This window comes from Tamandua tetradactyla, chromosome 15, assembly GCF_023851605.1.
Source record: "Tamandua tetradactyla isolate mTamTet1 chromosome 15, mTamTet1.pri, whole genome shotgun sequence".
In the NCBI taxonomy this organism is placed as follows: domain Eukaryota; kingdom Metazoa; phylum Chordata; class Mammalia; order Pilosa; family Myrmecophagidae; genus Tamandua; species Tamandua tetradactyla.
This window is the reverse complement of record NC_135341.1, coordinates 42,526,047-42,551,821: the sequence shown is the minus strand read 5'-3', so window position 1 is coordinate 42,551,821 and position 25,775 is coordinate 42,526,047. Positions and strand designations below refer to the sequence as shown.

Sequence of the window (25,775 nt, the reverse complement as noted above, 5' to 3'; positions counted from 1 at the left end):
GAGTATCCTCAAGGAAAATCTTATTTCCTGTAGCCGTAGACTTGAGATATCTGAAAATCAGACTAAGAATCTTATTGTTAGAGTAGCAACTTTACAACGTAAATGGAAATCTCAGTCTTGCATGGGGTCTGCCGTTAAAGTGAGGGCGTTGACTGGAAAGGAGTGGGACCCTGAGAAATGGGGTGGCAGCATATGGATTGATAATGATGTTGGGGGTGAGGTTGAAACCCTAGGTCATGCTGAGTCTTCTCTAGATAGCCCTGTAATAGTCTGCCCTGAGGACATAGCCTCCCCACTTCCAGCCTGCCTTGAGGAGTTGGCCACCCAACCTACACCTGAAGGGATTAGCCTTAGAGTGATTAATCCTGTTTCACCAGATGAAACTGCAAATGAATGCCCTGAAGCAAATGGCTTGGAAGATATTTCTAATTCTTTTCATGACCCACCCCCACCACCCCTCATTTCTTCCAGACCTATAACTAGACTAAAGTCCCAACAGACCCCAAAGGTAAGGTACAAAGTATCATACATGAGGAGGTACGTTAGACTCCAAAAGAACTGTGGGAGTTTTCTGATTTATATAGACAGAAATCAGGGGAATATGTGTGGCAATGGATTTTAAGGGTGGGGATAATGGTGGGAGGAATATAAAGCTGGATCAGGCTGAATTTATTGATATGGGCCCACTAAGCAGAGACTATACATTCAATGTTATAGCTCGAGGGGTTAGAAAAGGCGTTAACAGTTTGTTTGGATGGTTGGTTGAAACATGGATCAAAAGATGGCCAACATTACCTGAGGTTGAAATGCCAGAACTGCCCTGGTATAATGTAGATGAAGGGATCCAGGGGCTTAGAGAGATTGGAATGTTAGAGTGGATTTATCATACAAAGCCTGCTCTTACACTCCAGGAATGTCTGGAGGATGCACCTTTTACCAGAACAGTGAGAAATAAATTTGTGAGACTAGCACCATCATCCCTGAAGAGCTCTGTAGTTGCACTTCTCTGTAGGTCAGATGTTACTGCGGGAACTGCTGTCACTGAGCTGGAATCCTTAAACACAGTGGGGATGACTGGATCACAAACTGGCAGAAGCCAGTTAGCAGCACTTAATCGCCAAAAACAGGGTGGACATGGCTATTATAATAGACAGCAAACTCAAAGCAGGAGTCAAAATAATCTGACTCGCAGAGATTTGTGGCATTGGCTAGTAAATCATGGGGTACCTAGAAATACAAAAGATGGGCAGTCTACTGAATTCTTATTTGAGCTGTATAAACAAAAATGTTCTAGGTCAAATGAACAGAAGTCTAACCTGAATTACAAAAACACAGAATCATGGCCTCTTAATCAATTTCCAGACTTAAGACCATTTACAGACCCAGAGCCTCTTGAATGGAGAGGAGGCCAGGTCCCTTTTGGGGAGAATCCTGTTACACTGCCACAAATTTATATTGTTAATCTTCTCCAAGCCTTCCCCAAGGAGACTGACAGCCTTTTACCAGAGTAACTGTGCACTGGGGAAAAGGAAATGATCATATATTTGGGGGATTATTGGATACTGGTTCAGAAGTGACATTAATTCCAGGGGACCCAAAAAGTTACTCTGGTCCACCAGTCAGAGTGGGGGATTATGGAGGCCAGGTGATCAATGGAGTTTTAGCCCAGGTCAGACTCACAGTGGGTCCAATGGGCCCCCGGACCCATTCTGTAGTTATTTCCCCAGTTCCAGAATGTATAATTGGAATAGACATACTGAGCAACTGGTAGAATCCCCACATTGACTCTCTAACTCATGCAGTGAGGGCTGTTATGATGGGAAAGGCCAAGCAGAAGCCACGAGAACTGCCCCTACCAAGCAAAATAGTACATCAGAAGCAATACCGGATTCCTGGAGGGATTGCAGAGATTACTGCCACTCTTAAGGACTTGAAGGATGCAGGGTGGTGATTCCGAACATATCGCCATTCAACTCTCCTATTTGGCCTGTGCAGAAAACAGATGGGTCTTGGAGGATGACAGTGGGTTATTGTAAACTCAGCCAGGTGGTAAGTCCAATAGCAGCTGCTGTTCTGGATGTGGTATCATTGCTTGAGTAAATCATTATATCCCCTGGTACCTGGTATGCAGCTATTGATCTGGCAAATTCTTTTTTCTCAATAGCCTTAGTAAGGGCCACCAGAAACAGTTTGCTTTCAGCTGGAAAGGTCAGCAATATACTTTCACTGTCCTACCTCAGGTATATCAACTCTGCAGCCCTATGTCCTAATCTTGTCCACAGGAACCTTGGTCATTTCTCCCTCCAGCAAAACATCATGCTGGCCCATTATATTGATGATATCATGTTGATTGGACCTAGTGAGCAAGAAGTAGCAACTACTCTAGACTTACTGGTAAGGCATTTGCGTGTCAGAGAGTGGGAGATAAATCCAACAAAAATACAGGGGCCTTCCACCGCAGTGAAATTTCTAGGGGTCCAATGGTGTGGGACATGTCAAAAAAGAGGCACAATGCCTAGTTGGTCTCTTTGGATTTGGGCAACAACATATTTCTCATTTGGGTGTGCTACTCTGGCCCATTTATCAAGTGACCAGAAAAGCTGCTAATTTAGAGTGGAGACCTGAATAAGAGGAGGCTCTGCAACAGGTCCAGGCTGCTGTACAAGCTGCTCTGCCACTTGGGCTGTATGATCCAGCAGATCCATTGGTGCTAGAAGTGTCAGTGGCAAATAGAAATGCTGTTTGGAGCCTTTGGCAGACCCCTATAGAAGAATCACAACGCAGACCCTTAGGATTTTGGAGCAAAGCCTTACCATCTGCTGCAGATAACTACTCTCCTTTTGAGAGATGGCTTTTGGCCTGCTACTGGGCCTTAGTAGAGATTGAATGCTTAACCTTGGGCCACCGAAAAGTTACCATGAGACCTGAGTTGTATATCATGAGCTGAGTGTTGTCTGACCCACCAAGCCATAAAGTTGTGCATGTGCAGCAGCACTCTATCGTAAAATGGAAATGGTATATATGAGATAGGGCCAGAGCAGGTCCTGAAGACACAAGTAAGTTACATGAGGAAGTGGCCCAAATGTCCATGGTCTCCACTCCTACCACATTATCTTCTTTCCAAGACCAGAGCTGTGGCCTCTTGGGGAGTTCCTTACAGCAAATTGACTGAGGAAGAGAAAACTTGGGCCTGGTTTACAGATGGTTTGGCATGATATGCAGGTACCACCCGAAGTGGACAATTGCAACACTACATCCCCTTTCTGGGGTGTCCTTGAAGGACAGTGGTGAGCAGAAATCCTCCCAGTGGGCAGAACTTCGAGCGGTGCACCTGGTTGTTCATTTTGCTGGAAGGAGAACTGACCAGAGGTGCGTTTGTATACTGACTCATCAGCTGTTGCTAATGGTTTGGCTGGTTGGTCAGGGACTTGGCAAGGCCATAATTGGAAAATTGGTGAGAAAGAGGTCTGGGGAACAGGTATGTGGATAGAGCTTTCTGAGTGGGCTGAAAACATGAAAATATTTGTGTCCCATGTGAGTGTGCACCAGAGGGTGACTTCAGCAGAGGAAGGTTTTAATATTCAAGTGGATAAGATGTCCAGTTCTGTGGATACCAATCAGCCTCTTTCCCCAGTAACTCCTGTCATTGCCCAATGGGCTCATGAACAAAGTGGTCATAGTGGTAGGGATGGAGATTATGCATAGGCTTAGCAACATGAACTTCCACTCACCAAGGCTGACCTGGCTGCAGCCACTGCTGAGTGCCCAATCTGCCAGCAGCAAAGACCCACACTCAGCCCCCGATATGGCATCATTCCCTGAGGTGACCAGCCAGCTACATGGTGGCAGGTTGATTGCGTTGGACCATTCCCTTCATGGAAGGGGCAGTGATTTGTTCTCTGTTATATAAGAACTCTATATTTTCTGCCTGATTTTTGTGTAATCCTATAACAGCTCTAAATAAAATTTTTTTTTAATTTTAAAATAACAAAGAAGGAAAAATAAAATCTTTGATAAAATTAAAAAAAATAATTTCAAAGCACAGCACAAGAATAACTTATAGAACAGATTTCAGAGTTTGGTATGGGTTACAATTCCACAATTTTAGGTGTTTACTTCTGTCTTCTCTAAGATACTGGAGACTGAAAGAAATATCAATTTAATGATTCAGCATTCATATTCATTTGTTAAACCCTACCTTTTGTGTGTAACTCTACCATTATCTTTGATCTTTCTATCCCACTCTTCAGGGATATTTGGGCTATAGCCATTCTAAATTTTTCATGTTAGAAGGGGCTGTCAAGAATATGGGGTAGGGAGATGGAATTAGCTGATTTTCTGGTGAGGTTGGACCCTCTACGTTTCAGGACTTATCTGGTCCAGGGAATCGTCTGGATGTTGTAGGTTTCTGGAAAGTTACCCCGTGTGTGGAACCTTTCTAGAATCTTATATATTGCCCTATGTGTTCTTTAGGATTGGCAGGAATGGTTTTGTTTGGGGTTTGACAAGTTATGATAGGTAGTCATGTCTAACTGAAGCTTGCGTAAGTGTGACCTCCAGAGTAGCATCTTGACTCTATTTGAACTCTCTCAGCCACAGATACTTTATTAGTTACATTTTTCCCCCTTTTAGTCAGGATGGAATTGTTGATCCCATAGTGCCAGGGCCAGACTCATCCCTGGGAGTCATCTCCCACACTGCCAGGGAGACTTTCACCCCTGGATGTCATGTCCCATGTAGGGGGAAGGGCGATGATGTCACTTACTGAGTTGGGCTTAGAGAAAGTGAAGCCACATCTGAGCAACAGAAGAGGTCCTTCAGAAGTAACTCTTAGGGATACCTATAGGTGGGTAAGCTTCTCCACCACATACATAAGCTTCACAGGAGTAAGTTCACAGGCAAATCTTACCAAGCATTCCAAGAAGAATTAATACCATTCCTGCTCAAACTCTTCCAAAATTTTGAAGAAGATGAAGTGCTACCTAATTCATTCTCTAATACCAACAGCACCTTCATACCAAAGACAGATAAAGATACTACAAGAAAAGAAAATTTCAGAATAATATCTCTAATGAATATAGATGCAAAAATCCTCAACAGAATACTTGCAAATACAACAGCATATCAAAAGATTTATACACCATTACTGGGCTGATTGGAGACTGTTCTGTACCGCAGAAAAGGCCATGTTCTTTTAATCCATTCTTGTGGGTACATACCGATTGTGGGTCAGACCTTTTAGTTAGGTTGTTTCAATTGAGATGTGACCCACCCAAGTAAAGATGAGTCTTAATCCTTTACTGGAGCCCTTTATGAAAATAAAAGGCAGAAACACCATGAGAGAGTTTAGAGAGAAACACCCTAAGAGAGGTGTTGTTAAGATGTAAATTCTGCCCAAACTGATCTACAAATTCAATGCAATGCCAATCAAAATTCCAATAACTTACTTTGCAGAATTGGAAAAGCTAATTATTAATTTTATTTGGAAAGGTAAAGGGCCTTTAATAGCTAGAAACATCTTGAAAAGGGAGAATGCAGTGGGAGGAATCACATTTCCTGACTTTAAAGCATATTACAAAGCCACAGTGGTCAAAACAGCATGGTACTGGCCTAAAGATAAATATATGAATCAATGGAACCAAATTGAAAGTTCAGAAATAGACTCTCATATCTATGGTCAAGTGATTTTTTTAGAAAACTCCCAAGGCCATTCTTCTGGGACAGAACAGTCTCATCAATAAATGGTGTTGGGAAAACTGGATACCCATATCCAAAAGAATGAAAGAAGACTGCTATAACACATCCTATTCAAAAATTAACTAAAAATATATCAAAATTTAAATTTAATTTTAAAAATGTATCTTATTAAACCTAAGAACCAGTATCATAAAATTCCTAGGAGAAAATGTAGGGAAACAGCTTCAAGATCTAGTGATAGGTGGTAGTTTCTTAGACTTTACACCCAAAGCGCAAGCAAAGAAAGAAAAAATAGATAAATGGGAACACCTGAAAATCAAATACTTCAATGCTTCAAAGGACTTTGTCAAAAGGGTGAAAAGGCAGTTGATTCAATGGAGAAAATATTTGGAGACCACATATCTGATAAATGTTTGATATCCAGAACATATAAAGAAAACTTACAACTCAATAAAAAGTAAACAACACATTTAACAATGGGCAAAAGACATGAATTGATATTTATCCAAAGAGGAAATACAAATGGCTAAAAAGCACGTGAAAAGATGTTCAGCTTCACTAGCTATTAGGGAAATGCAAATCAAAAGCAAAATGAGAAATTATCTCACACCTACTACAATGACCACTACAAACAGGAAACAGCAAGTGTTGGAGAGGATGTGGGGGAATTGGAACACTTATTCATTGCTGGTGGGAATGTAGAATGGTATAGCCACTGTGGAGGATGGTTTGGCGGTTCCCCAGGCAGCTAAGTATAGAGTTACCTTATAACCTGGCAATCTGCTGCTCAGGATACACCTAGAAGATCTGAAAACAGGGACATGAACAGACATTTGCACCCCAGTGTTCATAGCAAAATTATTCACAGTTGCCAAAAGTGGAAAGAACCCAAGTGTCCATTAACAGATAAGTAGATAAACAAAATGTGATATATACATACGTTGGAAAATTATTCAGCAATAAGAATGAATAAAGTCATGAAGTATATGACAACATGGATGAACCTTGAGGACATTATTTTAAATGAAATAAGTCAGACACAAAAGGACAAATATTGTATGAGCTCACTGATATGAACTAATTATAATATGTAAGCTCATAGACATAAAAATACAGAATAAAGGTTACCAGGATATAGAATGAGGCTAAAGAATGGGGCGTAGTTACTTTATATGTGCAGAATGTTTAATACATTGAACTTAAACATTTGGAAAGGACAGAGGTGACAGTAGCATGTTATTGTGAGAATAATTAACTCTGCTGAATGTTGTGTGAATGTGGTGGAATGGGAACGTTTAGAGTCAAGTATGTCACCAGAAGGAAAGTTGGAGGTTAAAAGTATGAACTATAGTTAACACTGATATTTTAATATTCTTTCATCAACTAACAGATGTACCATACCAATACTGTGGGTCAATAATAGGGGGAGCATTGGGGGTATGGTGGAATTGGATTTTATTTTTATTTTTATTTCTTTTCTGTAGTAATGAAAATGTTCTAAAATTGATCATGAGGATGTATACACAGCTATGTGGTGATACTGTGAGCCAGTGATTGTACTTGGGATGGGTTGTATGGTATGTAAATAAATCCCAATAAAATTGCATTTAAAAAAGGAATAAAGCAGCTTTAAACATTTAAAATGAAAATGATAGGAGAAGCTCATAGCATCCTTGCTGGCTCCCTTCCCATCCCCTCCCTGGCAGTGTATATCCAGCCCGCACTTCCAATCTGGGTCCCCGGCCCTGTTCCAGAAGGTCAGAATATGTTATAGGGGCTAAGACAGTCACTATATACTGATAAGGTCAATAATTCAACAAAAAGACGTAACATTTATAAATATATATGCACTTAGCAGAAGAGCCCCAAAATATATGAAGCAAATACTGACATAATTTGAAGGGAGAAATAGATAGATCTACATTAATAGTAGGTGACTTCAATTTACCACTTTCAATAATGACTAGAACATCTCGACAGAAGAGCAATAAGGACATAGAAGACTTGAACGATATTATAAACCAACTAACCTGACAGATACAGAACACTTCACCCAACAGCAGAAGAATGCACATTCTTCTCTAGTGCACATGGATCATTATCTAGGCTACACCGTATGGTAGATCACAAAACAAGTCTCAATAAATTCAAAAATATTGAAATCATACTATGTATCTTCTCCAGTCACAATGGAATGAACTTTAAAAAGAACTGGGAAATTAGCAAATGTGTGAAAATTAAGCAACACGCTCTTAAAAAACCAGTGGATCAAAGAAGAAGTCACAGGAAAATTAGGAAATATTTTGAGGCAAATTAAACAAAAACATAGCCTACCAAAACTTATGGGATGCAGCAAAAGCAGTGCTGAAAGGGAAGTTTATAGTTCTAAATGCTTACATTGAAAAGGAAGAAGAATCTTAAATCAACAACCTAACCTCAAAACTAGAGGATCTAGAAAAAGAACGAATTGAACCCAAAGCAAACAGAAAGAAGGAACTAACAAAGATTAGAGGGGACATAAATGAAATAGAGAATAAAAAAGAGGATGAATGAAACCAAAAGATAATAAAATTGGCAAAATTGACAGAGAAAAAGAGAAGCCACAAATAACTAAAATCAGAAATTAAAGGGGGACACAAATGAGAAGCTGCTTTCGGAAGTAGAAATGGAAAGTTTCCTTCTGACTGTTGAAATCATCAGTTCTCCCTTTAAGGCCTTCATCTGATTTTATGAGACTTCTTTCATTGCTGAAGGCAATCTCCTTTGTTGATTATAGTTCTAATCAGCCTTAGATGCAGTCAACCACTGGTGATTTAAAGGCACAAAACAGTCTCACAATTAAGAGTCAGGCAAGTTCTTGTTTGAACGACACCATAACCTAGTCAAGTTGACACAAACTTAACTAACCTAGCCAAGCTGACACAAACTTAAATTTGTGTCACAACCCAGCAATCACTGGGTTGTGGTTGCTGAGTCACAACCCAGCAATCACTCTCCTAGGTATGTGCCAAAAGTAATTGAAAGCAGGGGCTCAAACATATTTTTATACTGATGTTAATAGCAGGATTATTCACAGTTGCCAAATAATAGAAACAACCGGTGTCCATCAAGAGATGAATTTGATAAAGAAAATGTATTGTATACATGCAATGGAAAATTATTGTGCCACAAAAAGGAATGAAGTTCTGATACATATGACAATATGGATGAGCCTCGAAGACAATTGTGTTGAGTGAAAGGGCAAATACCATATGATCTCACTGATAGGAAATAATTAGAATAAGCAAATTCTTCAAATCTGAAACTAGAATACACATTACCAGGGACCAGGGTGGGGATAAGAAATGGAGAGTTAATGTTTAATTGGTATAGAGTTTCTATTTAGGGTGATAGAAACATTTTGGTAATGGGTGGTGGTGATGGTAGCACAGTATTGTGAATGTAATTATGTTTTGTGAATGATATGTTTTGAATGTGGTTAAAAGGAAAAATATTACGTTGTATGTGCATTGCCAAATAAAAATTTTTAGAGAACCATAGTGCTGTACAACACACTGAACCCTAATGTAAACTATGGACTATAGTTAATAGTATAATTAAGATAATATTGCTTCATCAATTGTAATAAAGCTCCTATACTAATGCGAAGTGTCAATAATAAGGAAAACCTTTGGGAGGAGAACTGTATTTTCTGAGTGATTTTTTGGCAAACCTTTAATTTCACTCATTTTTTAAAAATGGTAAAACAGAACAGGCAAACTGTACTTATCTCAACATGTTAATGTCCTCACTGTCACGAAATAAAAGAGTAGCCTACTAGCAATGAATATTCTGCATGTCATGGACAATATCAGTCAATGTCTTTTACAAAGGGCTTTATTTAATCTAGCAAGTAGGTTAAATGGAGGCAAGTTAAGAAAATGTCACTTTTATTTTTAGCATGATTAGAGTTTTTAATTTAAAATATATTTTGCGTATTTAATAGGATAAAAGCCATACCTTAATATCTTGAGGATGAGTATTTTACAAAGAATTTATTTACTGGTGGTATTTACTTTGTGGATTGTTTACTTGTCTTACATTGCTGTCAAAAGGTTTTCCTTATTACTTTAAACTTTTGTAGGTTTTATTGCTTATTGTATTTTGAAATAAAGAAAAAATTGTAGCTTACGCATAATATTTGAAGATATGGAAGTTTAACCAACAGATAGCTGTAAACATTTAACATTTAGGGTAACTCTCTCTTCTAATGATATAATGGCTCTGGATAGTGATTATCAGTGACAGCTAAATCACAAAATAGAAAGATAACCAATTGTTCTGTGTCTGCTGATGAAGCATTCATGTAAAAAAAAAAAAAAATTAACCTCAATCTTATCAAGCCTCCTAGTCTACAAGAAATGCAGGGTCCCAGGGAAAATGTTCAACAACTTAATAAGAATGCAATTAGCAAAACTGTAGACTGTGGGGAGCTAAATGACAAACATTGAGTTTCTGTATCAAAATAATTCAAGGGAATAAAGATCAAGGGAGAAGCCTATGGATAAAAAGCGACTTAAACATTTCACCCAGTTTCAAAGTTATGGGCATTTTGGATCCTAATTGATCCAAAAAGCTTTTTTTTTTAATATTAAACAATTGGAGAATTTTGTACATACATGGATATTTGATGGTATTAAGGAATTAATAATTTAGGTGTGTTATAATAGGGCATTTTTTTTTAACAAAGAGGTCATATTCTAGAGATACAGACTGAAATATTTGTAGATATAGTAATAATAATGAATTTTCTTTGAAATAAGTGGGGTGGGTGCATGGAGGTATAAATAAAATCAGCCATGAGTTGACAACAGATGAGGCTCTGTGATTGGCTCATGAGTGTTGAGTATGCCAATCTCTTTTGTATGCATTCAAATTTTTCATAATAAAAAGTTTAAAATTCTTTTTTAAAAAATGAATAACAGGGGGTGCCGGGGTAGTTCCGCGGTAGAATTCTCGCCTGCCACGCAGGAGATCCGGGTTCTGTTCCCAGCATATGCACTTCCCCAAACAAACAAGCAAATAAAAACCAAACAAAAATTCAGCAAATGGTGCTACAATAAGGGGAAAAAACAATGAAATATGATCCCCATCAAATAGCATACAAAAAAAAGAGTTAACAAAGGAGCAAGACTATAGGTACGGAACTGTTGCTACTGCAGAGAATGTACTCTTTGTTTTTTGCTTTCTTATAGTACAAGTTGGTCTCAGTACAAATATGTATAACATAAATAGACTATTGTCTTAGTCATGCAAAAAAAACTAGCTTGAGAACTGTAAAAGTCCCTCAGAATACCCATGGTATCTACTTCAGCCTGGATTTCGGGATCTATTTAGTACACCTGGTATACCCAAACCTATTCTGAACCATTCCTTTCACTCCCTTGGAATAATTGCATTGTGGCTTCAGTCCCTCCATATAACATTACTGGGGCATTGTTTAAAACTCTGCTGTATTATGGTCCTAAAACTGTCTTGTCACAGGTCAGAAGCACCCTTGACATAAAGTGGAAGGGAAAAATGAGGTAACTGGCCATTAAAATCTGAATTTAAATGAAGTAAATGTTGGACTATACATTTCACAAAGACTGAAAAAACTATTTACACCATGCCTAAAGAGAAGGTCCTAGAAGATCCCAGGAAAGGAAACACAAACACACACATGCAAAGGAACAGAAGTCAAAGCAGCATCAGACTTCTTAAAGAGCAAAATTAAGAAAGTTTTTTTTTCACAAGTCATTCAAAATGTAATTTTAAGTAATTTAGCTTATTGTGTATATATGTATCTCAAAATGATGAAAGCACATGCATTTCAGAATTTGCTTACGTGACAGTCATAGATTTTAGAATTCTTTAGAGCAGCTGGTAGAAGACTACACCTCTCAATCCAACAGCCCTTGCTGACTTTTATAAATAAAGTTTTATTGAAACATGACCACACCCGTTCCTTTATGTATTGTCTGTGGCTATTTTCATGCTACAATGGCAGAGTTGAGTAGTTGCTACAAAAACTGATGTCCCACAAAGTCTAAAATACTTGCTATCTGGTCTTTTACAGAAAAAGTTTGCCAACTCCTGTTATAGATGGTACCCTAGGGTTCTTCCTCTCAAATCCTGGAGGGATTTGGACACAGTGCAACTGAAAGGGTCTGAGAACCCTGTGAACCCTAACTGCAATCTACCTTCTTGAATCTCTTTGCAACATTGTACAAAAGGAGTAATCTTATAGAAAAACTACTGGTTCTGGGTATTGTCAAAGAAAAGAAATTCTTAATTATAGATCAGAATAAGTGCAGTGACATTTCTGTTTTCAAATGGCCTTCTAACTTATGGATATTTTAAGGTATTTACTCTTCTCTTTTATAAAGAGATTAAGGGTACTTAAATAGAGGATATTTGGGTATTTTTAACAAATGCAATACTTAAAAGTAGTTTGAGAACACTTGACTGTCAGTTTCCTTTTCTCACCTTGTCAAATGTATCTTTTGGTTTATTACCACGGTGGAAATAGAGTCCTCTTTAACACATTCCTAGATTTGGAGAATTTGAGCCATTTGCTAAAAGATAAATGTCCATAAACATTTGCCACCTATGGAAGAAAGTAGTTAAGGCACTAAATGTTGCCAGGGAGTTGTTTACTTGGTAAGCCTTAACCCTGGGGATGTTGTAGCCTCAGGCAAAGGGAGGAATCGGAAAGGGGCTGGTGAGAATTAGACCGTAGGAATAAGAGAGCTTGTCTTCATGAAGAGCTTGGATCCTGGTTTTGCTTGAGCCTACTGCCCAGGAGTCAAACTTTCAGGGCTCCTGCAGCTATTAAGTGTCTTGCCTCTTCATTCACTAAACAGCTCATAGGTGGGGCAGGATAAGAACTTTTTTACTGTGTTTTATTGTTAACCCCATTGCAACTAAAATTATTTAGCAAATGCTTTTAGAGATGCATGTGCAAATAATAAGTGCTGGAAAGTTTGAAGAGACAGAGAAATTATCAAATCAGAATATAAGACTCATCTCTAGAAATATATTGCTGAATTTTATGGAGCATGATAGCCATTGGCATGTCTTATAAGCATAGAATTTGACCATTATGGGTACCATTATTTGTAGAAAATTATAGTCCCAAGATTTAAAAACATATTTACCTTTTAAATTCTTTTATTTAATTCTAGTTTATGCCAATATTGTTTTTATTTTCAATAACACAGGTTAAAGGTCCTTGAAAATGAATTGATACAGGCTTCAACAAAGAAATTTTCTCTGGAGAAGTTATATAAGGAGCCCGGCGTTTCTAGTATACAAATGGTGGATTGTTGTAAGAGACTTCTTGAGCAGTCGCTACCTTATCTACAAGGGATGCACCTCTGTGTTTCACATTTTTACTCTGTTATGCAAGACGGAGACCTCTGTATTCCTTGGAATTGGAAGAGTGGAGATGCCATTAAATAACAAATCTGTATTTTTTTAAAAAGAGAAACAAAAAAATGTTAAATTAAACTTATTTAAATCTATAATTTGATATAACAGTATTATACATATTATAAAGAACAAAGTTTCTAATTGTAGACTTTTTTATAAAATTAATTCCTACTAGGAAACTTGTTTTAAAATAGGTTTTATCCCCAATTTTCTGATGTTTCCTATCTGATTGGCAAGGCGAGGTAAAAAAAAAAATGTATTTTTAGTGGTATATAAATGAAGGATTCTCCAAGATTAAAAGACATGTATTTTTATATGGATGGCAGTTAATTCAGGGGCTGGCTAAGTATGTGTGTATAAGTATAAACACGTCTCATGTTCAGTGTGGCTCTGAAGTAATGGAACTCATTTCCACATGTAACCTCAATATGCATGTACACACACACATCAACATGCAAAATGATGATTGATAGGTAGCAAAAATTAGATGACCAAATTTTACCTATGAAATAGAGTACAAGGGAAAAAAGCAATTGAATAAATATATGATAAGCAGTCTGATACCCATTTATTAAAGATCATCAGTGACAAAGAATTCAGTTTAAAGCCCATAATTTTTCGTACTCATTCATTAAAATATAACTGTTGGTAGCATGAAACCAGCAGACAGTAAATGTTTTTGAAACACTTAATGAGGTAACTCATTTGCTTCCGTGGGCAAACACTATCCAGGAAAATCCTTGCCTGTTTCCCAGTGAGTTCCAGGAAGTGTAGGGTCAGATGTAAAATGGTGCAGAACCCCTCTCTCCATCCCAAGCATCCTATTCCTACCAAGGTTTGAAACCACTTCCCTTGCTTTGGCTTGGTTACCTCCCCTTGGTGGCTCTCTGGACTGTCCTAGAGCCCACAACACAGCTTGAACCCAGTGGTTTATGTGTGCACAGAACCAAGCTGCTTTATCTCTAGGTAGCAGTACTCTCTCTGCAAGGATAATATTTTTAACCAAATTCAAAACATCTTCAGTGTATCTCAAAAAAAGAAGGTAAATCCTGTTTTGGAACACAATTTTTATGGCTCTTACTGTTGATGAAATTGGAATTTTTCCTCAGTGAATTAGAAAAGGAGATGTTAAAATGTGTTTCTGAAGTATTTTTAAAATTAACTTTACCTAAAACACTAATTGTTTAAGCAGTTTAAATTCAATTCAAAAGAAGTATTGATTTGTAGTTATTATAGCTTGTGCATATCAAACCTTTTTCCCTGTGCCTAACAACTGTCCTTAATTTTTATTTCTAATGTAGCAAGTGTTTGTCTGTATAGATTTTCCAAAGCCAAATAACACAATTGAAAAATTCCTTCAAAGTTATCTTAGAAAAATGTATTGGAAAATTAGGTTTCAGTTATGCCATTTCTTGTAGAATCCTCAGTAATATGTTTGGAATTGGATTTTGTCTCAGAACTAATTGTCAAATAATATAATACCTACATCAATTATATGATTGTTTTCTTTTGTTATTCAGTTATAGGCATACCTTGTTTTATTGCACTTCACAAATATTGTGGTTTTTACAAATTGAAGCTTTGTGGCAACCGTGCTTTGAGCAAAGTCTGTAGACACCTTTTATCCAACAGTATGTACTCACTTCTTATCTGTCACATTTTAGTAATTCTTGCAGCATTTCAAATTTTTTCATTACTAATATATGTTATGGTAATCTGTGATCAGTGATCTTTGTAATTGTTTTGGAGTTCCACAAACCTCATCCATATAAGATGACAAACAATTGATAAATATTGTGTGTTCTGACTGCTCCATTGACCAGTCATTTCCCCATCTCTGTCCCCCCCCCCCCCCCTTGGGACTCCCTAATCTCTGAGTTACAACAATATTGAAATAATGTTATTTAATAACCCTACAATGGCCTCCTAGATGTTCAAGTGAAAGAAAGAGTTGCAGGTCTCTCACTTTAAATCAAAAGCCAAATATGATTAAGCTTAGTTAGGAAAGCATGCTAGCTGAGATAAGTGGAAAACCAGGTTTCTTGTGCCAAATAGCCAAATTCTGATTGCAAGGAAAAGGTTCTTGAAGGAAATTAAAAGTGCTGTTCCAGCAAACACATGAATGATAATGATAAGAAAGCAAAACAAGGCTTACTGATGTTATGGAGAAAAATCAAACTAGCCACAACATTCCCTTGAACCAAAAGCCTAATCTAGAGCAAGCCCCTAACTCTCATCAAGTCTGTGAAGGCTGAGAGAGTTGAGGAAGCTGCAAAGAAGAAAAGTTTGAAGCTAGCAGGGGTTTAAGGGGAAAAGCCAATTCCATAATATAAAAGTGCAAGCCAAAGCAACAAGTGCTGATGTAGAAGTTGCAGCAAGTTATCCAGAAGATCTAGGTAAGATAATTGATGAAGGTGACTACATTAAACAGCAGATTTCCAATGTAGACAAAACAGCCTTCTATTGGAAGAAAATGGCATCTAGGACTTTCATAACTAGAAAGGAAGTCAGTGCCTGGCTTCAAAACTTCAAAGGGCAGGCTGACACTTTTGTTAGGGGTTAATGCAACTGGTGTCTTTAAGTTGAAGCCAATGCTCATTTACTATTCCAAAAATCCTAGCACCCTTAAGAATTATGCTGAATTTAGTCTGCCTGTGCTCTATAAATGGGACAACAAAGCCTGGATGACAGCACATTTGTTTACAACATGGTTACTGAATATTTTAAACCCACCTTTGAGACCTACTGCTCAGAAAAAAAAAAAATCCCTTCAAAATATTACTGTTCATTGACAGTGCACCTGATCACTGAAAAGCTCTGATGGAGCTGTACAATGAGATTAATGTTGTTTTCATGCTTTTAACAAAACATGCATTCTGCAGCCCATGAATCAAGTAATTTTTACTTTCAAGTCTTATTATTTAAGAAATGCCTTTTGTAAGGCAATAACTGCCATAGATCTGATGGTTCTGGGCAAAGCAAATTGAAAACCTTCTGGAAAGAAAAAAAAAGAAAAGAAAACCTTCTGGAAAGGATTCACCATTCTAGATGCCATTAAGAACATTTGTGACTCAAGGGAAGAAATCAAAATATCAGCATTAACACGGGTTTGAAAGAAGTTGATTCCAATCCTCATGGGTAACGTTGAGAGGTTCTATACTTCAGTGAAGGAAGTAACTGCAGATGTGGTAGAAATGGCAAGAGAACTAGATTTAGAAGTGGGGCCTGAAGTTGTGACTGATTTGTTTCAATCTTGTGATAAAACTTGAATGGATGAGGAGTTGCTTCTTATGGATGAGCAAAGAAAGTGGTTTCTTGAGATGGTATCTACTCCTGGTGAAGATGCCGTGAACATTGTTGAAATGACAACAAAGGATTTCAAATGTTACATCACTTAGTTTAAAAAGTAGTGTCAGAGTTTGAGAGGATTTACTACAATTTTGAAAGAAGTTCTGTGGCTAAGATGCTATCAAAGAACATCGCATGCTACGGATAATTCTTTCGTGAATGAAAAAGTTGATTGATGCTCACACTTTATTGCTGTCTTATTTTAAGAAATTGCCACAACCACCCCAACCTTCAGCAACCACCACCCTCATCAGTCAGCAACCATCAACATTGAGGCAAGACACTCATCAGCAAAAAGATTATGACTCGCTGAAGGCTCAGATGATTGTTAACATTTTTTAGCCATAAAGTGTTTTTAATTAAGGTATGCACATTGTTTTTTAAGATGCAATTCTATTGCCCACTTAATAAACTATAGTATAAACTTGTATTTTGGTTTGCTAATGCTGTCAGAATGCAATATACCTGAAATGGAGTGGCTTTTATAAAGGGGATTTATTAAGTTACAAATTTACTGTTATAAAGCCACAAAAATGTCCAAACTAAGGCATCCAGAGAAAGATACCTTGACTCCAAAGAAAGGCAGATGTCTGTCACATGGGCAGGCAGATGGCTGGCATCACCTGGTCCTTTGCTCCAGGTTTCATTGCTTCCAACTTCTGATTCCAGTGGCTACCTTTCCAAGCATCTGTGGGCCCTCACTTAGCTGCTCCAGGGCAAAACTCTGGGTTTCATCTCTTAGCTTAACATCTCCTGGGGCCAGAGCTTTCTTCTCCTCAATTTATGTCTATTTCTATGAGTCCTTGCTTAGCACCCAGGCTTTTTCTGGCTCAAATTCCAAATGTCTGTGTCTGTGTCAGCTCCGAACTCTCTCTCCATGAGGTTTCTTAAAGACTTCAGTAAACTAATTAAGACCCGCTTTGAATAGGTGGTCACATCTCTATCTAATCAAAAGGCCACACCCACAATTGGGTGTGTCACATCTCCATGGAAACAACCTCATCAAGAGGTCCTGCCCTGTAGTTTTGGATCAGGATTAAATTAACATGACTTACCCCCACAAGACTGGATTAGGATTAAAAGAAGATGGGTTTTGGGGGGTACATAACAAATTCAAACCAGCACAACATGACTTTTTCATGCATTGAAAAACAAAAATTCTCATGTGACTCGCTTTATTGTGATGCTTTATTGAGGTGGTTTGAAACCAAATCCACAATATTTCTGAGGTATGCCTGTACCTGCCCATTTATCAGCCCAAATCCTTCTTGGGAAGGAGGGGAGGTCAGACACAGCTCTCCTTTGAAAAAAGAGGGAATAAAAGATTCTGAATCCCCACGTGGAAGGAAGAGTGTTAGAGAGGGAGCAAGAGAACAAGCCTTGTCCGGGGCTTATTTCCCACGGCCCTTCTCGCATCCCCATGCTGCGTGGCTGTGCTTCCTCACAGTGATGATCCCTAAGTTCCATCCAGCCCCAGATTCTGTCACTTTCTAGTCTGTAGGATAAAAGATATTTGGTCCCAAACAATTACCTAAGACCACACAGTTGCCAAACACCAGGATGTTCTTTCAATATTGTAGTGACATTTTCCATTGGTCACTCTGGATGGACTCTTGGCAAAGCACTGGTACCTCCTGATTACTGCTCCTTCCTGTCACCACTCCATGGCTCCACCAATTCCACACTCCTGTAAGGTTTCTCTGCTTATTCCTATTCATAGGATTTCCTTTAGCTGCAAATGGAATCCAAGAGTTCCATCTTCAGGCTTCTCCTCTCCATCACTCAGGTCCATGCCCATGGCACCAGCCACCAGCCCTCCATGAAGATGGTACTCAAACCTGTGTCCCTATATGGCCGTCTCCTGAGCTCTAGGCCTCTACACCCAGCATCTCAATGTCTCCACCTAGATATTTTCTCATTTCAAATCTAGACTTCTGAAATGTCCCTCACTGTCTTTCCCTATTATCCTTCTTTATTCTGTTCCTCTGGCAGTGAAGTCATTAATGAAAGGCTCTATTATGAGTTGTAATAGTAGTCAATAAGTAGAGGCCTGAGCAGTCATAAAGTTAATGTTTATTGACTACCTGCTATTATATAGGAGAATGCCTGCAGTGTCAGTCAGGCATACATTCCATCTACGCCTGCAGAGATTTGAGAGTTTAATGTGGCCTATACATTCTCTCAGTTGTACAGTGTGGCACAGTGATCTTCGGTTAGGGCTCAGTCATCCCACCCCCTTGAAGTCCACCCAGGGGTGGAAGATGGAAATATTGTTCGAGGATTTTTGGCCCCAGTAGTAGTCACATCACTTAAAGAGCAGACACAATTAGCAGACACAATTCAAGCTGGGTCTACAAGATGACTGTCATTTTATTGTGATCCTCAGTGCTATCAATCAGATCTGTTGGCTGACTCTATGACTCAAAGAAACCCCAGGCATGCCATCCAGAAAACAGGACATCACTGTTGCCTTTTTATCTCCATATCTCCAATTGGTCACCAGGTCCTGTTGCTTCATCTAAAAGACCTGTCAATTCATGCTACATCTCCTCTGTCCTAGGCCATATGATCCAGGACAGGACTGGCTAAACAAATGCTCCTAGGCGCCAGGCAGGGGAATGATGGATAAGGAAAGCCAGGTTAGCGCACAGTGGAACAATGGCAGATTAGAGTCACTGCTATGGCAAAAGGCATCCAATTTGTTAAAAATGCTCTTACAGAGACAAGTATGTTTGAAGAAGGGTAGATTGGGGTAGACTGAGATGAAGTGACAGACCAGAATTTACCCTTTGTCCTAAAACAACTAAAAAAAAATGAACAAGTATACAAAAGAGTGGTAGCAACAGGGCTTGCCAGGCTGAGGATTTAGTAGCAACAAATCAAGGAAGCAGGAAAGACCTTGGATTTCCAAAGTCCTTGCGGCCTCCTCATGGGGCCTGCAGTTGGCCATGTAGCTTGACACTTGATGAAATCCCAGGTAACTCTTCCTTGGACTTTCTGCTCCCCATCCTGTCAAAGCAGATCCATCATATGGTGCTGCCCCAATGGAAGGGGTACCTGGGGCAGTGGTGAAAACCCTATCACAGGGTATGCAGAGAGGACAAGCAGCCCCATCAGCAAGGATGCAGAGGGGACTCTTGCCTAACAGGGAAACTGGATTAGGTAACTCATGAGGCTTCCTAAAGCACCAGAGTCTATTCTGGAATTATAAGGAGGTGCAAAACCCCACCCTGTTGAGAAGTGTCCCCCCCCCCCAACCACCTCCACCCCCCACCCCCCCGCCCCCGCTTGCAGTTTGGAACCCCCCTGAGGGCAGACTGCAACAGAGTGTTCAGGCCAGGTCGCTCCTGACCTCCCTCTGGATGCTCTCCTGCCTCGTTTACCCAGGAGCTTCCTACAGACCCCTACCCAAGGTCTGCAAGGGTCCTCCACCCCCTTTTCCTATGTCACCTCTCTTCCTGGATGGTCTAGAACCTTCAGCTGAGGTTCTGCTCATTGTCCAAGCTGCTTGCTGTCCAGCCCGTGGGACTCACCAAATCATCCAGAATCCCTTCTACCAGAGGCCATGGAAGATACTGAGCATGGGCTCACTTTCTGCCTCGGGTGGCAGCAAGCACCCAGCATGGCCCCAGCAGCACCTGCTGAAGGGATCTACCTGGCCTGTTGAGTCCCTGCTAGGTAGCCTTGCTGACCATCATACTCTTTTGAAATGGTCTGTGGCCACCTAGCTCCAGTGTCCCCATGGCCACCAGCCACTCCTGGGACCAAGGCCAACCCTTTCCCTGAGGAGTTGGGGAGATCTCCTAACACTCCAGGTTCCCTCCGACCTCAGGCTGACTCAAAAGCCAGCTCCATGAGAGGGACTCTAAACCTTTTCTGCTCAGAATCCCAGGGCTTCCCTGTAGGAGCCCTGCCCTGAGCAAGGCTCCCAAGTCTACATGGACCCAGGCTCAGCCCCCAGAGGCACCTGGCCAGGAGGTTTCATTCATCCTGGCTTGTTCCCACCTTGACCCCAGAAGGTCTCTCTTGAGCCCTGGCTGGAAAAACAACTTATACTTTGAAGCCAATAATAGGATTGGGTTCTTCAATCCCAAAGAGTTAAGAATAAAATATCAAGATAGTTTGGGAGGTAAAGGAAATTGTAGAAAATGTTCAATGTCAAAATCTGAGTAGAGTTTATGTTGTTGGAAAGCATTTGCCATGTTTCTATAAGAACCTGTAGAGAGTCCTGGGTGTTTCTGGAAGAGGCAGGTAGGTCCTGGCAGAGCATAAATGTGGGAAAAGTGCTGACCGCGGCAGTTGGGTGTGACTCAGAGGTTCCTTAAAGGGGATGGCCAGACAAACATTCTTGAAGGTTCAAAAACAAAATCGATTATTCCCAGTAAGGATGTTTTTCAGCTTGTAGGTGAAGGCCCCAGGGGTAGACGGGCTGGGAGGAAACTGAGAGGCTGGGGGCTGAGTGGCTGGGCCACTGGGCCCGAATGTGGGCGGAGCCCCTCCTAGAGAAAAGATGGTGATTTCTGAGAAGGGCCGGAAACTCAAGGCTCCAGCTGTGGCCAGGCCAGGGGTCAGGGTAGATGGAAAGGGGCTTCTGGAGCGAGTCTCTTTCAATGAAGACCCAAGTGGGGGTGGAGTAGCAGACTTCTGTCCAGGTAAGCCAGACGGCCCCTGGGCACCAGGAGGAGCCACCTGTGTACCCTGCACATCCCCACAGGGAGACGTGGGCCTCTCTTGCAGAGTCATCATTTTAGCGGGAGAAGTGGCAGAAGCGGCAAAAGCGGCAGATGGATCTGTCATCAGTGAGGGGTAGGTGATTTCTCCAGTTAACTCGTTTACCCAGAAAAACGTATCTCGAGGTCTCTTCCCCTGTCCATACTGACCTCTAGACATATCTAGAAGAGATAAAATTGAGACAACACAGGTATATCTTCCAGATTTCCAACATTGGGTATGGAGCCCCTGCTCCCTACAGCATGGGTCAAAGGGACTCACAGCACCCCAGTTTCTAGAAAGCTAAACCTGTGCTAGGACAGTCAGTGAGATGGATTCCAAACATTTCAGAAATCTTCCCAGGATCAGGAGTAGGCCCATGTGGGGGCTCCAGAGGAATCCTAGGACATTTTATTTCTTGTCTTTCCATGAATTTTTTTCACTTTAACCAAATACCCTAAGAAATGTGCTCTACACCCTGACCTAGTTCAGATCCACGTATCTGTGTGTATGTATATATGACAGTCTCACAGAATATCATGTGCAACTCCCTCTGATAGCTTCTCATTTTTTCTATGCAATTCAATTCTATTATATTCCTTATGAAAACGTTGGTTGCCACTCCTAAACTAAGTTTACAAAGAAAGCAGTAAGGATTCAGGACCTACAGTTTGAAAATCACTATCTTAGAATAATAGAAGAATGGAGCAAGCTGGATCTGCAAAAGAAGATAAAACATTACTCTCCAAAATTTCATAAAAACATATGGCCATGTGTGATTGGCAGAATGGCCCCACAAATATAGTCATGCTCTAACCCTCAGACACTGTGAATATGTTACATTACATGGCAAAGGGGACTTTAAACTAGAGAGATTATCGTAGAGAGATTATCCTGGATTATTCGTGTGGCCAATCTAATCACAAAAACCCTTTAAAGCAGAGAATTTCCTCAGGCTGGGGTCAGAGATGCAACAGAATGAGACATGAGAGAGATTGTAAATGTGATGACTCAACCCACCTTTGCTGGCTTGAATATGGAAGGGGCCAAGTGGAAACCAAGAGAAGGGAAACAACTGTAAACTAATTGAGTAAGTCTGGAAGTGGATTTGAGGACCAAGCCTCAAAACAAGAGCCCAGGGTGGCTGAAACCTTGATTTCAGCTTTGTAAGACCCAAATTAGAATACCATGCCAAGTCTGCCAGACTTCTGACCTGCAGGACTGTGAGATAACAAATGGGGGTTGTTTTAGGCAACTAAATATGTGGTAATTTTTTACAGCAGCGATAAGAAACTAACACACTGTGTGAACACGTTTCCAAGACAGTGCTGGAGAGGGGCCCCAAAGCTGAGGTTTCCTGAGCTTCAGGGTAAGCCTGCCTTTAATGTGTGTCTACTAACAAGTGTGGAGGACTCCTCCTACCACTTTCTTTCTGCCAAACTTACTAATTGATCTGTTTTCTTAAAATGTACACAGTGACATTTTCCTCACCCCTGGGAAACATCAGTGTGTTTTGCCCAGTTCATCAGCCAAGTCAATCATGAGTAGGCAAGGTCCAGACATCTGCAGCCTGGGCAAAGCCCTGACTTGCCCTTGGGCGGAAGGAACCCTAACCCCCACCCCCACCCCCTCCATAGTTCCCATGGCCCTTGGAGATTCAGCACTTCCTGCAGGGATTCTCAGAAAATGACTGGCTAGAAGCAGCGGCAGGAGTAGGACCCAGAGAGGGAACTAGGGCAACTAGCTTGTACAGGTGGTCAAGCCAGGAGCTGGGGGCCTGGAAAGGGATGAGAGAGAGGAAGCTCACCTGTCAGAAGGTTGTGATTTGGCTGTGGAGGGAGCTACAGGGGGAAGCTGGGACATTAGAAGGCTGGAGGCTCCTAGCAACCTGATCTTTATTATGTAAATTGTTTCCCAACCTATCCCAGGTCAGATTCCACTAGTGACCTCAAACTTGTACAGGGCAGCCCCCGCACACCTCAACCCCCACCAGCTGCCCTGTCATATGTCATAAGCCAACCTAGAGGTGTCCCTGGCATCTGCCTTTGTCCTCCCCATTCCTCCTGACTTCTAACAGTCCCATCACAAATCCCCACAAAGAGCATCTTGATTTATTCTAGAACACATATTTATAGACAATTGGGCATAACTTCCTTTAGCAGGGTTAGTTCATTTCGATAGGACTAAGAAGATCTAAGACGAGGAATTTCTCACAGATCTATTCCCTACTCAGTTGGGTTGGTCTTGCCCTGGGCCTCACACCTTGTCTCCTGGAGAATGAGATTCTGATTCAACCCAAGACCACCAAGAATCCTCCCAAAGCTACCCCTGACCTGGTGTGATGCCGCAGAATGAGACATGACTCTGCAGGACTCAGCAGCCACCATGAGTCACTTGATGCAGCCCCATCGTCAAGTGGGAGATGGACTGGCCCCAGGCTTTCACCTCTTCTCACTGGCCTGAAGGTGCCCATCAGACATAGGCAGATCATAAGTGCTGCAGAAGCTGTGATAAATTAATCTATGCCTCCGGGGGTCTCCACCCAGAACCTCCACTGGTAGAACCACCCCCCTCCATCACCACCCCACTGGCCCTAGGTACCTTGAATCTTCCCAGGGGCTGCTGCAGGCTGGTCCCTAGCCTGAGGCCATTGCTCCTTCAGCCCTGGCCCGGCTCCTTTTCTCCTGCCCTGAAGGTGATGAGGTCAAAGTGAGCCTCCCTCTTTGCTGGCCCCCTCTTGAAGATCTCTGCCTACTTGTAACCTAGAAATAAGGATTCAAGGGATGATTTTGATTACTGAATCATGTTCCTTTTTGCTTTCTGGGATAGTGGAGTAGACAGAGGGGAATACCTGAAATCCCTAACTTGTAATCCAGCTGCCCCAATATCTGAAATGTTTATAATGAAATGTTTGTCTTTTGCCTTTATGCCTGTAAGAGCTGTTACCCTCTCTATCTGCTCATTTTCTTGTAGGGTAAAGGCCCTAATGCTACTGAAGAATTTGAAGTCAGCCATTAACCAGCTTCAGCACTGGACATTTGTAAATCATATCAGCTACATTCTGCTATTGAAAGATAACTTTTGTCTCCCTTCCTTTTGGCTCATACATTTAGTACTGAAGTGTTAGCTCTGCCTCCCCTCCTTTCAACTTATGTTCTCCTATTGAAATGATAATAACACTGTCTCCTTTTCTGCTTTGAACTTGCTGTTTGAAATGACCTCATCTCCCCTTGGTAAAATCCTTAAAAACCTTGACACCCCCTAAACTTGGGGAGACAGATTTTGGGCCGTTAAGCCACCTGCTCTCCTCCACGCCTAGGATAGAATAGCTTGGGGGTTCCAACTTCTGGTTGAGGGTCGTATCCTTGCCTGTGCAGCTGCAATTAAACTCTTTGAATTTCCTACTTGAGTTGTGGTTCTTCTAACTTAGAGCAGTCACTGTTGGCTTTCCTAAAAGGTTGGTAGTTGCCCAACCTAACACTGAAAAAAAACTATTTTGAAACTCCACAGGTCAGAAAAACACTGTACAGCATCCAGGGAAGAACAGGAGGAAGAAGCAGATAAAATACAGTAAAGAACAGTAAATTGCTCCATCCACACTGTGGTACCCTGCCCATCTCCCACTCTTGCAAGCAGAGATCCAGGGTTCAAGTCCCTGGCTAGCTGCTGGTGACAGAAAGTGACACAAAAAATCCTCTTCCCCAGAGTAGGATGGGCACAACCAATCACTGGTCACAGCTTTTGATTAGTGAGTGAGTTCAGATTGCTAGGTCCCAGCTCTGAGGGCAGCTATAATTTCCACCCTGCCCTGACAAAGGCTGCAGCAGCCATTGTTTCAAACCTCCCCAGAAAGAGGCAAGCAGTGGAAATTTAAAGATGCGGTGCTTCTTCAGGGTTGCAGGTGGCAGTAAGCTGAGGGGCTGCATTTGATGGGCAGGCCAGGAAAGCTCAGCTTTAGGGAGCCATCACACAAGCTTTTGGAGCCCTTCCTGATCCCCTTCCCAAGCATTGTGGAGCCAGCCTGCGCCCCCTTCATTGGAAAAACATTTGCAAATCAAAAATCTGATAAGGAACTTGTATATAGACTATACGAGGACTCTTACAACTCAATAATAAGACAAACAACCCAGTTTAAAAATAAAGGATCTGAATAGACATTTCTCCAAAGAAGATCTACAGACAGTCAAAAGAAATATATAAAAATAAATGAAGTATTGATGCATGCTACTGCATGGATGAATCTAGAAAACATGATGCTAAGTGAAAAACAGTCACAAAGGACCACATATTGCTTGACTACATTTATTTGAAATGCCCAGAATAGACAAAAATCTATAGAGGCAGGAAGTGTTTGGGTGGTTGCATATGGCTGGAGGATACGTGGGTCAGCTGAGGTGCAATGGGTAGTGACTGCTAATGAGTATAAGTTTTCTTTGGGGGATGATGAAAATGTTCTAAAATGGATTGTGGTAATGGTTGTACAACTTTTTGAATACCCTAAAAAGAAGAACATTAAATTTTACACTTTAAATAGGTGCATTCATTGTATATGAATTATATCTCAATAA

At 40.7% G+C, this 25,775-nt stretch overlaps 1 protein-coding gene and 1 long non-coding RNA gene across 4 annotated transcripts in view; one reads left to right on the top strand and one right to left on the bottom strand.

The window, feature by feature from the left end:
* Positions 1-24,611, top strand: part of TCAIM (T cell activation inhibitor, mitochondrial) — a 105,729-nt gene extending 81,118 nt beyond the window's left edge. Inside the window, exons 11-12 of one of the 3 annotated variants that reach the window (XM_077129624.1) lie at positions 22,488-22,576; positions 24,181-24,611. In XM_077129624.1, the coding sequence (XP_076985739.1) occupies positions 22,488-22,576; positions 24,181-24,185 (94 nt within the window). In that variant the 3' untranslated portion in view covers positions 24,186-24,611. Of the gene's footprint in view, positions 1-12,938; positions 19,375-22,487; positions 22,577-24,180 lie in introns of those variants that run through there. The other 2 variants (XM_077129623.1, XM_077129622.1) reach the window with 2 other exon arrangements.
* On the bottom strand, positions 20,649-23,149 carry LOC143657339 (uncharacterized). Its single transcript, XR_013162808.1, has 2 exons — positions 23,015-23,149; positions 20,649-21,389 (listed from the first exon to the last, which is right to left on the bottom strand). It is a non-coding gene; the product is annotated as an uncharacterized LOC143657339 (long non-coding RNA).
* Positions 24,612-25,775: the final 1,164 nt, after the last annotated feature.